The 15,772-nt window shown below is 42.9% G+C and overlaps 1 protein-coding gene across 2 annotated transcripts; it reads right to left on the bottom strand.

Moving 5' to 3' along the window:
* Positions 1-5,878: 5,878 nt before the first annotated feature.
* On the bottom strand, positions 5,879-11,459 carry mat2ab (methionine adenosyltransferase 2Ab). Of its 2 annotated transcripts, XM_080765533.1 has the most exons (9): positions 11,213-11,459; positions 10,388-10,465; positions 9,918-10,040; positions 9,721-9,833; positions 9,322-9,465; positions 9,009-9,227; positions 8,701-8,883; positions 8,478-8,611; positions 5,879-7,639 (listed from the first exon to the last, which is right to left on the bottom strand). In XM_080765533.1, the coding sequence occupies exons 1-9, from the start codon at positions 11,304-11,306 to the stop codon at positions 7,537-7,539; spliced, it is 1,191 nt and encodes a 396-aa protein (XP_080621659.1). In that variant the 5' UTR covers positions 11,307-11,459; the 3' UTR covers positions 5,879-7,536. The 2 variants fall into 2 exon arrangements, with proteins under 2 accessions (XP_080621659.1, XP_080621660.1); XM_080765534.1 differs by having other exon boundaries at positions 5,879-8,611.
* Between the last annotated feature and the right edge of the window lie 4,313 nt (positions 11,460-15,772).

Below are 15,772 nucleotides of genomic sequence, written 5' to 3'. Positions count from 1 at the left end.
TTCACAATGTACATACCTGTAATGTTGAGGGAAGCAGTCGGTTGTCGAGGGTCGTTGGGGAGCCACGTCGATTGAGACTCGTGCCTTCGGCCGCTGCGTGAAGTAGTAGTAGTGTCGGTGGAGGCCTAGGACTGCATCCGACACCCCGTTGTCGCAACCACCGGCTCAGGGGAGCCTCGTTGGTGGGCTGACGAGATCCCGCTGGAGGGAGAGCAGTACCCAGAGCAAGCCGGCGAGGCCTGGCTGATATCTTGGGTCTGGCTCCACAGGTCTGTTTACCAGTGAGGTGAAGAGCATGTGGAGCTTGTTGTTGGCGGTCCGAGCCGCCTTCCCGGCAGGGGAGGAGCCCAGGAAGGACTCGTCACTGTGTCTCTGAGACGCGTCAAGGTTGAGGGGTCTGAAGAGAGAGGACGAGGTGGTGGGCTGACGAGATCCCGCTGGAGGGAGAGCAGCACCCAGAGCAAGCCGGCAAGGCCTGGCTGATGTCTTGGGTCTGGCTCCACAGGTCTGTTTACCAGTGTGGTGAAGAGCGTGTGGAGCTTGTTGTTGGCGGCCCTTATCACCCCCGCAGGCCATCTTGGGTGCTGGTGTAGCTTGAAGAAGGAACCAGCAGTCCAGGACATTGTAGAAACACTTCACTTTTAAGTTATAATATAATATCATTATAAAATAATAATATATAATATAACCAAAATGTTGTGAGGAAAACTGTCTGTAACTCACAACCGGATAAAGGAGAAAAGTGGCGGTGGAGTAGAAGAGTAGGACTCGTGGTGCTCCACTGGGAACTGGGGAGGGCTGTCGCCACCCCCGCAGGCCATCTTGGGTATTGGTTGTAGTCTGAGAAGAAACGGTAGCCCAAGAGGAAACTTCTTTTTCTTTTATAGTTATATTATAATATTATTGTTTTAAAAACTAATAATATATAATACAACAGTAAAAAGAGAGTGAGGAGAAAATCTGGTACTCACAAGTTTGTAGAAGACGGTGAGGATAAAGCTATAATATATATAATATTATTGTTTGACAACTAATAATATATATATATATTACAACAATAAGAGGATAAAATCACAGTATATATATTATTGTTTTACAACTAATAATATATATATTTGCAACAGCAACGTAGTGTGAGGAGAAGGATCTGGCACTCACAAAACAGTGTTGAAGAAACAGGAGTCCAATTACAGAGAGAAAACCACGTTTTTCAACTGTGGCTGCTGTTTCTAGAAGGGAAGGCCGCAAAGCCTGGGACTCGCGTAGCGAGGCCGTCACGCTGTTGTTGTATCAGGTCCGACGTACCGCAGGGCTTCCGTCGGCAGCGTGGATTGCGTCACGTAGAGTAGGGCCGTGGATCTCTAACCCGCACGTGCGAGGGACGCTAGAGAGGGCTAAGTTAGTGCCTGACGGCTGGAAACTTAGCTAACGTCTCGCGGAGCTAAGAGGCTAGCGGCTGCGTTCGCGGGAGCTAGCTAACCCAAGGGGCTAGCGAAACTGCGGAGGCTAGATAGAGCAGCGCTGGTTAGCTTGTAGCTGGGCAGGTGAGCTAGAGAAAAACACTTCGGGCCTCGTTCTAATGCTTATCAGCTTATAGTAGTGCTACGTTGTGCAACAGTAGACTAAGGCTAAGCTAGCAGAACAAAGGGACGCAACGTGGCTAGCAAGGGGGAAACAAAGTTTCGGGGATAGCTAGCAAGAGGACAAACCACAAGCCGCCGTACGGCCCACTTGAGTTTTAATGTCCTTAAAATAACTTACTGGCTTTTAAAGCTGGAACGTCCGTGAGTGAGAGAAGGACACCAACGTAGGACTGCGAATTTCCGCGGCACAAGTTTGAAACCCGTCCTTTATGGAAAACAATTTTCAACAGTCGAAAAGGTGATTCTCTTTGTTTAAGACGTGTATGCGTAGCACAGAAAGCGAGGAATGACGTTGCTCAGGGCGGACCTTAGGTTATATACCCAGTGGGTGGGGACATAACCACGCCATGAGCGACAGTTCACGATCCAATGGAATTGTTCCGTGAGTGTATGTTAGGCTGTGTGCCTGCGCCATCTAGTGGCTTGGACCCCATATGACTCTCTCCGAGAGGTACTTAAGATAACAAACAACACTTTTTGTGTAGAGGCAAATGATGAGGCTAACTAGATATGGTATTAAAGTGAATCATTAAATTGTTTCTGGATACATTTTACGTTGTTTATAACTCTTGTCAATGTTTTCCCAAGGTGCGGTGACAAATAAGCTTGACATCTTTTCTTTTACATTAGTTCCTAAACCATATTTGTTCATGTTAATATTTTAGTTTGGTTAATTTTAATGTGCCCAAAGCACAATTCCTTTTGCAGACAGTAGTACAGTGGTGGAAAGAAATTACATTTACTCTACTGTACCTGAGCACAATTTTAGGTACAGAGTATTTCTCTTTCTTTAACTCCAGGGAAGAGCAATGTCCGTGTTTGTTCACCTATGTATGTGTTGGTTCATGAGCACCAGTATATGACTATGACTACCAGTAGGGGTGCTGTTGTGCCAGAAACAGAGATAGTATTAGTGCTGCACTGTTGCCTGCTAATGAGAGGGGGGGGGGGGGGGGGGGTTGCAACACTCAGTTCACACGGGTCTGATTTTTATTTTATTTTTAAGTTTGTAGCAAAATGCTAAAACAACCAGGAATAGTGTTTTAATTTGAAATTCAACCAGGTATGTGGTTTTGTCCAACCGGTTGTGGAATGTGGATTTTACAGACTTGGCTGCTGTAAATACAATTAAGGCTGTGTTCAATTCAAGGAATACAATCACATCACAGAACTTATACAGTACCATCGAGTTGGCACAAATGGACATTTATGTATTCATAAAACAGAGCAAGGACCTGCCTTATGTTTTGGTGGGCATTACATTGGGTGTAAACATACTGTACAGCCGTAAATTTGTATTGTCTACTCTATTGTATCATTTGTATTGTCTTATGTCTCACAGCATCCTCTTGACAACCTAGATTCTCTGTGGGGTTCAGGTCAGGCTAATTGGCTGGTCAGTTCAGCACAGTAATACCATGTAGGCCAGTCAATCTAAGCTAAAAAGGGGCATGACTCAAAAGAAATTGCAAAAGGAGTCAACACAGCCATCTATCAGGATATTTTAAAACACTTTGTGCTTCCATATGTTGACAGGCTTTACGGAGATGCCGATTTTCCTTTCCAGCTTGATTTGGCACCTGCACGCAGTGCCAAAACTAGCAAAGGTGTACAGACCATGGTAGAATCTAGGTTGTACTGTCAAGAGCAGAGGTGCCCACTTTCTTTTTTTACTTGAAAGCCGCTTTCAAAATGACCAGCTCAACGAGATCTACCCACAAAATAAAAGATCCCATTGCTGAAATGTGTTGTATGTAGGGGGCTTTGGAATAGTACAGTAAGACATGAGACAAGCACATTTTGAATGGGAAATAGAGAAAATGGAATATATTGCTACCAACGTTTTTGTACAACACTCTTGTACACAAACGTGTACATCTGTAATCTTGTAATACAAAGTATTGCATTGTGGGTTTGAGCCGACAGGCCCTTTTCAATGTCAATCAAGTCACCTTAAGGTCACTGTACCAGACAGTGGCCTTGTGGTTAAGAGTGTCCACCCTGAAACCCGGCCGGGTCATACCAAAGGCTGTTTGATTGATTGATTGAAATCTTTATTAACAGTTTGCAGAATTACAGTACATTTCAAGCACAAACTCAATACAAAGACTGTTAACTGTGAGTGGACGACCCAATTAAGCCTTACACTTGTTTACAACAGGGTCCACATTGTTCAATTCATCAAAACATTTAGAGACAAACAAATAGACACTTCTATGTAGTTAAAGAACAGAACAGGAATTCATCATATAGGAAGCGAAAAGGGAAAAAAAATATATATACAGTGAGGGGAACAGGGGGATAAAAGAAAAGAAAACGAAAGACAGAGTGTAGGGCGCCTGCACACAACACCATGCGTTGATGCCATGTGTGCATATGTGCAGGCACCCAACACCACGTCCATACAAAAACATAGTACAATCCATAGTACAAAGACAGAGTGTAGGGCGCCTGCACACAACACCATGCGTTGATGCCATGTGTGCATATGTGCAGGCACCCAACACCACGTCCATACAAAAACATAGTACAATCCAGATACAAATTCAGCTTTTACAGAGGCCAGTTTAGAATTGCAGCCATCCGTAGGTGCCCTTTGAGAGCAGTTTTGAAGGAGCCAAGGGATTCACATGTCTTAATGACTGTTGGTAGGGCGTTCCACATTTTGGTCGCATAGGAGCGAAAAGAATTTAGTCCCTTGTTTGTGCCGAATCTGGGTTGTACATGGTTTGTTGCACTCCCTCTGGTGTTGTGGGTGTGGACTTCGTTTACATTAAGGAAGTATTTAGACAGGTACATGGGTATCTTGGTGGTGTATCTAATCTTGTGGACCAGACCCATTGCAAGATGCTGTACTCTGTCGTCGACCCTAAGCCATCCCAGCCTGTCAAAGTGGGCAGGGGTGAGGTGGGTTCGGGGGGTGAGGCCAAGTAGGAGCCTGACCAGTTTGTTTTGGGAGGTCTGGAGCCTTGTTTTAAGGGCCTTTGAGGTGCTGTAAAACTGGGACCCAATGCCTCCCTGCTTGGCACTCAGCATCAACGGTTGGATGGGGGTCGTCAAATCAACTAATTAAATTATTCCAGAGCGTGGCACGGCTGCGGCTCACTGCTCCAAGAGATGGGTCAAATGCTTAGAGTATATATGAATAGAGGCGGCACCGGATTCCTCCTCCCATCCACTTTACCACCGCATTAAGTTGCTCAAAAGCGCATGAGGCGATTTCACTCCTGCATTCTGGGTTGGATTTGCCCCAAACACATGAACGTGCTGCCGTTGACCATCATTGTGCCGTTTGTGCACGTTCACGTATGAAACATTCGTTCACGTGTCATGGCCCCAATAACATGAACGTGCACAATGATAGTCAACGGACCAGCGCTGGCTCGAGCTGCAATACCAAATTCGGCCAATATGTCCATTTCGCCTCAGGGTTTCCTCCGGGTGCCGTCTCTATTCATATATACTCTTAAGGTCAAATGGAGAACAAATTTCACTGCAGTAACGTGCGAGACATCGTATACGACTTTGACTTTAATTGAAGTGGCAGATGTGAAAGTGTTTTATATTTAAATTATATTTTTAGGACCATGCCATGTGATCTGCACAGCCTTTGTGATCTACTGGTAGATCACCATCTACCTTTTGGGCAGCCCTGGTCAAGAGGAAGGTGTGAGACAGAAGACTCAATACAACTTACGGCTGCTCTCAAAGCAAACCTGGGCTTTCACATTAACAGTGCCACAGGCCGATCACCTCCATGCCACATTTGATGAAATAATTGTTCAAAAGTGACCCAGACCAAGTATTGACTGCAGACATTAATATGCTTTTCAGATGGACATTTCTGGATTAAAAAAAAGTTCTCGTAAAATATTTTGAGAGGAGTTTTTGATTTTCATGAGCTGTATGCCATAATCATCAAGATTACAAAATACTTTGTGCAATGAATTGAGAATATATGAAAGTTTCACTTTTTGAATTATATTACAGGAGAACATGAATTTTTGCAGAATAGTCAATTTTTTTTGAGGAGCTGTATACACATACCTCAACAAACCAATAAATCTAATACATTTCTCATAGACTTAACCACATGCCCCTGCATTATACAATGGTGGCATAAAGAAGATAGCGAAATGGCCACGCTCACGTTGTGAACTTCTGCCATTTTCACCTTTTCTCTTCAGAATCCTTCAATATATGTTATATAAAGACACAGACAAAGTGTGTTTAGCAGGAAAGTAGCCATTTATTAGAACCAATATAATCAGAACATGAGGAAAACTGTATCCAATCCCTAGACAAGCATAATACAGTACAAGCTACTCTCTGGAACTTGGACGCATGTTGATAGGAGGGGGATTGATAGAAAGTGGTTCAGCTCAAGGGTGGGGAAAAGAGGAAATAGAAAAGGCACTCTTACGCTCACCGTAGCAAACAGGACGACCTCCCGACTGGTAAAGGGGAACAAAACCAAATCTTGAAACCCTATCCAACACACAAGATGGCCATGTAAACAAGGCTGGTTTCTCTGTACAACACCAGCCAAATGTCGCCATTCAATCCACGAGGACAGGTGAAGGCCAGAACAGTACAAGACGTGTACAGGGACTTCTAATCCACCCCCCCCCCCCGCGTCAAACAAATACCCATTCCAAAACGGCAAAATATTTCACATTAGACAGTGACAATTCCTTGTGGAGGCACACCAAAGCTTTTCTGTAGGACACTTTGGAACCACAAGAGAAACACTGAAAAGTAATGATCATCAAGTAAGGAAACCATGTGTTAAAAAGCTGCCATCTGAATCCTCAGCTTCTCTGTATCCACGCCAAGTTTCAGAGAACAAATAAATAGTGTCACGTTTAGATTTCTGTTCAGCCAATAAGAACATTGTGGAATACAAAACACTCCTTCAGGATAAGGACGGGAACCAGGTTTCTCTGTAGCTACACCTGCCATCAATCAATATTCCTAAGGAGTATATGGGAATTCCAGCAATTAAAAAGATACAAGTGAGACACTAAAAGAAACAGCGGAGTAGTTTAAAATTGAATTTCAATTATAAGACCATCCAAATTGTCCCCCAACAATCAAGTATAACAAATACCCCTACAGATCAGAGCAGTGACACAGCAGCCTCTGACTTTTCTGTATTACGTCAGAAAACAGCAAAGATCTGTTGGGGCATGCGAGGCCTTCCACTCTCAGATTTTGGTTCGCTCCCCAGCCCGCAATGCATAGCATTTTTCTGGAAGGAAAAGCATCAACCCTTGGCCCTTTTATTGTGCCATTCTAGCATCCTCCACAAAAAGACTGAGAATAAAGCTCAGATAAAAAAAAAGTTTGGGAACAACCGTACCAGACTAACATGGGGGAATGTTGAGAAAATTATACTGGAAAAACTGCATCGCTTCACTAGGAAAAGGCCTTACAGATGATGATGCCCTGTAGATTCCCTACCAATAGCACCAGTAAATTAAGATGGATACTGTGATTAACCTTATGGTAACACCAGCACACTGGAACACAAGACTTCTGATATTGACCCAGAATGTGGAATACCCAGAGTGAACAACCAAACTGCAGCTACGCGGGGTCTATCACTGGGAGAGAGAGAGAGAGAGAGAATGGAAATCTTACGCGATTTGTGTGGAATTCCATCTTACTCATCTTTTAACATCAAAATTCTGAAACATGTGTCCTTGAATCTAGTACGACTCTACAAACGGGGAAAAGAGTGACAAGACAGGGAGGGAGGTGAAGAGAGAAAGGGATAGACAAGGGTTTAACTTATGCCATTATGAGAGAGGTTAAGTGCGTTTCACCCCCGGGATCTTGTAGGCTTCTCTGTAGTATACACCAACAAGCCTGGGGGGAAAGCTTAACAGGTTTAGTATTTTAGTTTTTTGGGCACCTCCCATGGGAAGGAGTCCCGGCCAAAGTGGCCGTAGGCTGCAGTCCTCTGATACATGGGCTTCTTCAGATCCAGCTCCCTGGAATACATAATCGGCACATTTAGCAGCAGTCACATGAAGTGGACTTAGACGCATGTATCAATACTCACAAAGGCAGAATGCTCAAATCAGCCAGTGGGGAGTGTCAAGAGCCACAAAAGAAAACCATAATCAAAGAGGTTTATAAGACCAGCTGATAAAGAGAGGGAGACTCATGAAGCTTTGACACTTACCAATACCATGTCAACCCAACTCATCCTTGAGAAGTGGGGACTGCGGCTTGCAGATGGAAAGCACACTGGTCCCATTTAAAAAAAAGGCAGTCTATTTGAATGTGAGCTAGAAAGCTTAAACATGCTGGGTACCTTATACTGTATGTCTTTATAGTCATTCACATGCACTACACCTGTCGTACTGCATGTATGCATTAATCAGTTTTAATTTATTGTTACGTTTACTTATTGTTTCACCCATGTTTATATCATTCTTCCTCTGTGCTAGCGCTCTGGTTGTTTCAATGTGGTCATACTGCAAATAAACTGACCCTGCCCGTTAATCAAAGACACGGAATGCCTTTTGATTCAATTTACCCTTCAACACTAGCCTACATACACACACACACTGACACACACACACACACCTCTATAGCAGCAGAGCAATACAACGCTTTAATAAGCCTACAGAACCCAAAAGTCAACAGGAGTTGCACAAGAGGGCATTACGGTCATTATGCAGATCAAATTGAAATACAAGGAAAGGGATAAAGTATTTGAAACGTGGCTGCAGCAGTTCAAGCAAAATGGCAAGACTGTAAAGCACAAGAAAGAATGAGCCAGGAGTTTCTGATTCAGTGAGAAGCTCAGACGATATACATTACCTCACAATGACCCCTGGGCGGAGATCAAAGTTCCTCTTTACAATGTCAAGCAACTCTCTCTCACTCTTGTTGGAGGTCCCATAGTGGAAGATGGAAATGGAGAGGGGATGGGCAACTCCAATGGCATAGGATACCTAATATAGCAGATGTGCATATTTGTCACACACAGAAGTTTGCCACCGCATATTACTCCAAGAGGCAAAGTCTTTAAATAATCCCTCACCTGAACCAACACTCTCTTACACAGCTCAGCCTTCACCAGGGACTTAGCCACCCAGCGAGCAGCATATGCAGCAGACCGGTCTACTTTAGTGTAGTCCTTCCCAGAGAAAGCACCACCCCCATGCGCACCCCAACCTCCATACGTGTCAACAATGATCTTACGCCCCGTCAGGCCAGCATCTCCCTGTAATGAAAGGGGTAAGAGGTTGCAATTTCAGTGTCTGACATGCTTAAAATAGTTAAACATTAGCCAGGTTAGTTTTAGTCATAACATAAGTAGCTGTAAAAACATTGAAGTCATAAAGGTACCTGGGGGCCTCCGATCACAAAGCGTCCGCTTGGCTGCAGATGGTAGATTGTGTCATCATCCAGGTAGATGCATGGAACAACCGCCTTGACGACCTTCTCCTTTAGGGCATCTCTCATCTCGTCCAAGCATACATGTTCATCGTGCTGTACAGAGACAACAACGGTATGCACACGCAATGGAAGCATGGCACCACGGTTCTGGCGGTACTGAACAGTCACCTGTACAGAATGTAGATTTAGTTAATTGCACACACATACTTTCAAATGTGCAATCAATTCCCCCCACCCCCTCCCCCCCCACACCCACACACACCTGGGTCTTTGAGTCTGGACGGAGCCAGGGCAGTGTGCCATTGCGGCGCAGTTCTGCCAGCTTGGCATTCAGCTTGTGGGCAAGGACAATAGTGAGCGGCATACATTCCACCGTCTCATCAGTGGCATAGCCAAACATCAGTCCCTGCAGAAGAGAGACAAACTGTTGGATCATCTTGGCTGCGCATCCTCAAACTCCACCAATAAGTCAGTAAACATGCATCAGATTTTAACCACCTTCCCTGCCATCCCCATTTTGGTAATATTATAGGAAAAATAAATATGATATTAGATATATATATATAATAGCCCTTCTACAAGCATACAATGTGTTTAGAGACACATTGTGACCGTGTACATCGGCATTGCACACTGCATGTCTGGTCAACAGACTACTGACCTGGTCCCCTGCCCCAATGTCCTCCTCGTTGCGATCTATGTGAACACCCTGGGCAATATCAGGAGATTGCTGCTCCAGAGCCACAAGAACATTGCATGTCTTGTAGTCAAAGCCTTATAACAAAACAAAGATTACTGAAACCTGCAAGACAATTCAGGGAAGTGCAAATTAAATAAAGTGCCCCAAATGTACCATACCTTTGGAAGAGTCGTCATATCCTATGTGGCGGATTGTATCACGAACAACCTTCTGATAGTCCACTGTGGCACGTGATGTCACCTCACCTGCCAGGAGGATCATCCCAGTCTTGGCAACCGTCTCTACAATCGTTCAAAGGAGGGGCACAAATACCCACATAAGATGAATACATAAAATGTATTCACAAACCACACAATGTGTGAACAAACATCTGAGCCAACAAGCTTTCCATCATCTGTTGTTATTTGTGTACAATAGCTCAGGGAGTCCCTAGGTCAATTATTGATATTTAAGAAACAAACAAACCCTTTGACCCTTTAACTCAAGAGTGTACCCAAACAGAACATTTGGTTCCATTAGTACACTTTCAGCGAAATGCATAGTGGCCTAATGCATACCAAACTCGGGGTCCTGGAATTAAACGATTCAGAAGCATTGCAGTAGAAAACAGGAGCACCATTTTCCTTACCACACGCAACTTTGGCATCGGGATCTTGCTTGAGGTGGGCATCGAGTACCGCATCACTGATCTGATCACAAATCTTGTCTGTAAACAATAACCACAGTGTAGTTATAAAACCGTGCAACCACTATATGCTTGCACACAGGCAACCATAAAGCTCCGCCAATGATCACGCTTTATGGATTCGCGGAAAAGTCAGGAGAGGCTGGTTGTTTTTTAGCGCCATCCGCACATGTTCGCAGTGGGAGTGGCTGGAGGCCTTTCTTTCCTCCTCCGTCGCCATTTCAGCAGGCCGGGTGCACGTGCCCCGGGTAACAACATCAACCCAAGCCAGTGGAACGTGAATACACCAAATCATAGATTTGGCATTTAACAATGTCATTGACATAAGCGTCAAGCGATCGCTTCCTGTCGACTCGATATACATGTTGAATCCTTGTCGCTAACCGCAGGGGCAAATGACTCATTAATACCCAACAGAATGTTACTCGACGAATAACAGAACCGTTCAAGATCTATCCATTGTTTAGAAAAACATTGTGATAGTTGTGTTAGTGACTATTCTGCTCACTGGGTCTCACATAAACCACGCGGCAGGATTATCTAATTTAGCTACGATTAGCTAGCGGAGGTTAGCTTTCACAAATCTGCTGGCCGACCTACTAGCATACTACCCGCCTATAAAACATTTAAGTGGCAATGTTTTCACCAGTCTTTTGTTTTCTTCGTTCGTTCATTCGTTTTTTGTGCCCAATGTCCATTAGAAATAAGCTACCAAACGCATGAAGCCAATGTTGTTTTATTTTTTACACATTATGGTGCGTGTCTTACCAGGATGTCCTTCTCCGACCGATTCTGAGGTGAACAAGAAGCAGTCTTCCTCAATGAGAGAGTTATGGAAACCGTTCATTTGTCCGTTCATCATCGTTCACGCTCCTTGTTTTGTTGTGTGAAATGTAGAAATGCTATCTTCGCGATCTTATGCGAGCTTCGCACCGTTTTTACGCCTTGACTTTATGGTTTAGTTCCCGACACTGTCTGCTGCTGCCGTATGCATGAACGCGCCAGTCATTGCGCAGCGCTCCACTATTTAAGCAGTGGAGAAGACGCCGTTGACGTCACAGCCAGGGGGCCATACCATTTCCAACATGGAAGGGAGGGAAAACAGTGTGATGTAGTGCTTGTGTGGGATACAGCACGCCTTTGAAGTCCTGCTCAGTCAGCATCCACAGTACATCAGCGATTAGTTTTCACCAGTGGTTACACAACCTTTTAATTTCAAGGACCTCCATAACTCTAAGTCTGAGAGTATACCCGTGTGGACCCGTATGGTTCACATTTGTGTACAACTGTCAACACGTTGTGTCTGAGTTGCAGACCTGTAAGGGTCTATTTGGACCATTGGACCCCTGGCCTGCACTCAAGTAACCCTGACCCCACTTTGAGAAGCACTGGTTTGCCATATCAAGTCCAAGAGTTCACTGAGTCCTCTTGCCACACACACACACACACACACACACACACACACACACACACACACACACACACACACAAACACACACATATGTAACCCAACATTGTAATTACAGGCCATTGAGCAGACGCCATCCAGTGACTTAAGTAGGCCCTACAGTTTGGGTTACAGGTGTTTAATGAAGAAAACGACCCAAGTCTTCAGGACCGCAATGATAAATCCTGTCACTTTATTGCAATATCTTATACATTAGTTTCCTATATACCTGCGCAGTGCAGGCCTACATGTGTTTTCATTTTCATAATCTCTGGCAAAGGTGGACAGCATGTTATACTACCATACATAGGACAATCTTTAATCAGGGTCATACTTCTTGTGCCTACTGACAGCAAGACAAAGACAAGCACCTTACTTCCCTTTTATTCCCCAAATCTATCAATGTAATATTTATGAATATTCATAATCACAGAGCAATCATCCTGACAAAGGTATGGTATAAGAGTCCATAATGGACAAGAACTAGCCAATTGCAGACATGCAGAATGGGCAGTGATGCTGCTGCATCGCAAATGTATACTTCCAATATTTATGTGTGTCAATTTTTTGTTGTTGCACTAAGTACACCTTTATAGTTCTGCTGTTCGTGTTCCTACTATGACACCTGAATTTGAATATTCGCTTCAAGATCTGGGTTTAATCTAGCTGGTTTAATCTGCATTCAATACCTCCATGATTGGTGCTCATGCAAGATTTGGATTGTCGCAGGATTGGGGTCCTCCTGCGACATGCTATAGCATCATGTCAAGGCAGTGTACTACTACTTGTACACAGTGTTGTTTTTGGCAGCAAATTTCTATTTTAGTTTTAGTCATAGTCTCTTGAATAGTTTTCAGTTAGTTTTAGTCACCTGGAATGTATTAGTGTTAGTCTAGTTTTAGTCGACTAAATGTCATAAGATTTTAGTTGACTAAATCTACAGGTGATTCAGTAGACTAAAATGTGTTTTGGCGAGCCTTGATGCCGTCGTAATGGGTGATTTTACATTTGCTGAAGATAGCCGATCTACAAGCTCACAACGTGTCGATGCGTTGTGAGCTTGTAGATCGGCTATTTTCAGCATGCAACCAAGTGTAAAATGACTTATACTGGATCTCTTGTCCACTAGTCCCTTCCTAACATTTTAGTCTAGTTTTTATTTGTTGACGAAATTGTCAACATATTTAGTCTTAGTTTTAGTCATCATAGCTTAGTTTTCATTTAGTTTCCATTTAGTTTTGGTCAATGAAAAAAGGTAGTCGACGAACATTTTTCGTCTTGGTTTTATTCGACGAAAACAACACTGCTTGTACATCAAGCTGCCTCACGCTAAGGAAATGTGAGATAGGCTCCTGACCTATGAGCCAGCCACATGGCTCAGGATCCATTTGTTCCCAAGCCTACTAACATACTTTATTTATAATGATGCTTGCTTAACTGGTTAACATGCAATCATAAGTTTATCCAGAGAGGAACAAGATTGTGGCATATGAACATTTTGTAGACAGAATATAATTGCATTTCAATTCCAAAAACATGGATCAATGCACTCTAGGTTGGGCATGATTGATATCTTGAGTTACAATTGGTTACAAATTTCCATGCTTGTTTACCATTCACAGGTAAAACTCTAGAAGATGTTGAATATACCAAACATATGGATATACAGTATGTGTATTGAATACCACAACATTGGATTGCAAGGCTATACCACCTATATATTATATTTTAGTTGCTCCACCCAGTATGTGTATGTGAGACAGGCAGGCAGGCAGGCAGGCAGGCAGGCAGGCAGGCAGGCAGACAGACAGACAGACAGACAGACAGACAGACAGACAGACAGACAGACAGACAGACAGACAGACACACACACACACACACACACACACACACACACACACACACACACACACACACACACACACACACACACACACACACCATGCATTCATTGAGTTCAAGGGCTGCAGTGTACCGGACAATAAAGTGCAATGAGGTATTTTCTAAGAACCATTTTGAAGATACTGTAATCTGATTTCTGCGATAACAAAGACATGAGAACATTAACTACCTCAACCTAACAATCTGATAGACCTGGAAATAAGTTTAGGACCAAAACAGTCAATGCAGAAAAGAGCACCAACAGGGGACCAAAACAGTCAATGCTGAAAAGAGCACCAACAGGGTATATTATCTCCCGCATAACTTAATTTTACTCTACTCAAAAAGCTCCCATCACTCCCTTACCCGGCCTTAAGGCTATGATGACCTGTTTTCTAACTTAATCGGAAGCTTTGATCTTTTACATGGGGTAGCAGTTCAGCCCACAGGCAGCATTGATTCAAGTCTCTATGGTTTGGTAAAACTCAAAAGCTGCCATTTATTTTGCCTGAAGACAATGTTCTGAAAAGCTCAACATCATACCACTGTCTCACATATAATTGGAAATACGTGAGAGATCGATATTTGAGAAAATGCTTATACAACTACTATAATCCTGTATGTAGGAGTCAGCCAGGCAGCATGTGTGCACAATGCACATTCAATGCATATTCACTTATTTCATAATCCTGTTACAAATGTGTCATTAATATCACAATTTTGGGCTAAAAACAGCCCAAGGAGTGTTTTTTGTGCAAAACGAATACTCAATTCAATTTGAATGGATTCAGCATCATGAAAACCCCCTAGTTTGACATGTCACATGCTACTTAAAGCATGATGAAATTTTATTTATTTCCCCATATAGGTTAATTTAATTGTTAATGGTATGGTCACATATTATGCCAATTATGAAAATTGCTCAACATATGGAAGTTAGCATCCGGCAGTTTCTACATGCTGGGGACCCATACTCAACATTTCTAACATAAAACTTTGGTGTACTCAACATGCCTGGGCTCACATTCTGGCAAGTGAACTAAGAAGCAAACAACGGAAGAACAAACACATATGAATATCAAATCATCATCCTGTTATCCAGCTATGTGTAAATACAAAAATCCGGCTTCAAATGATTTGCTAGTCATCCTGACAAAAACATTTGTGAGGGATTATGCTTAGACATGCAACAGAGACATAACAATGGTGCCACCTCCATAAATGAGTCAACCCAAGCCCAGTATTGCATCATGAACCAGAGAACAATATTTGCCTTAATTGCACGATTGTGGTGGGAAAATAATAATAATTTGTCCATGCCTCCTGAATAGATACACACTACAGAAGTGGTATTACTGGCTTAATATGAAATATAACATGTAATGTGATTTTTATTATCAATATATTAACATTCTTGAATTTTTCATTCAATAGTTAATCATCATCTGATCATCATCTACTCAGATAAACCAAAGGTTGCCTGACACAATGTTCCACACATGCCAGGGAAACTCCAGAGGGTCCAACATATTAATTTTAGATTTCATAATTATCAGATTAAAATGCAATATAAATAAGAAATATAAAGGTTATGTTATACAAAATTGTGATGCACTTTGCAATGGTTTTTAATTATTTATAGCCTTTGTAATGTATGTGCCCACTAAAACAAGCAGCCCAATAACTTGCCGGTATTGCATCAGTCTGTCATATGCAGCTCTGAATTTGCAGAGGTGGACAGTATATTTACAGAGAACTGGGCCAGTGGGGCATGATGCAAGGCACTTCTGCTCTTGCCCTATAAACACTGCAACAGCATTTGCATTGTAACTTGATCGTAAACTTACTCTAACTTCAACATTGTAGGCCTAAATTCTATATTAGTATCAAATTGGCCTGTCTTCTGCTCTCAATGTAAATGAGAACATAATTTAGCCAAATTCACTCAGGGTTGAGGCACAGTACAATAGATTATTCCATCTTTTACTATGCACAGCTAG

Source organism: Protomyctophum bolini (assembly GCF_963924005.1).
Source record: "Protomyctophum bolini genome assembly, chromosome: 6".
Lineage (NCBI taxonomy): Eukaryota > Metazoa > Chordata > Actinopteri > Myctophiformes > Myctophidae > Protomyctophum > Protomyctophum bolini.
The sequence above is the reverse complement of the archived record's forward strand: the minus strand, read 5'-3'. Positions and strand labels throughout refer to the sequence as shown.

What these genes read in the sequence shown, in the direction of transcription:
- mat2ab (XM_080765533.1), bottom strand. Translation starts at nt 11,306, where the DNA reads ATGATGAACGGACAAATGAACGGTTTCCATAACTCTCTCATTGAGGAA. An exon ending in GTCCAGACTCAAAGACCCAG is followed by an intron (nt 9,228 to 9,321) that starts GTGTGTGTGGGT and finishes CATTCTGTACAG; the next exon opens with GTGACTGTTCAGTACCGCCA. An exon ending in GTAAGAGAGTGTTGGTTCAG is followed by an intron (nt 8,612 to 8,700) that starts GTGAGGGATTAT and finishes CTGCTATATTAG; the next exon opens with GTATCCTATGCCATTGGAGT.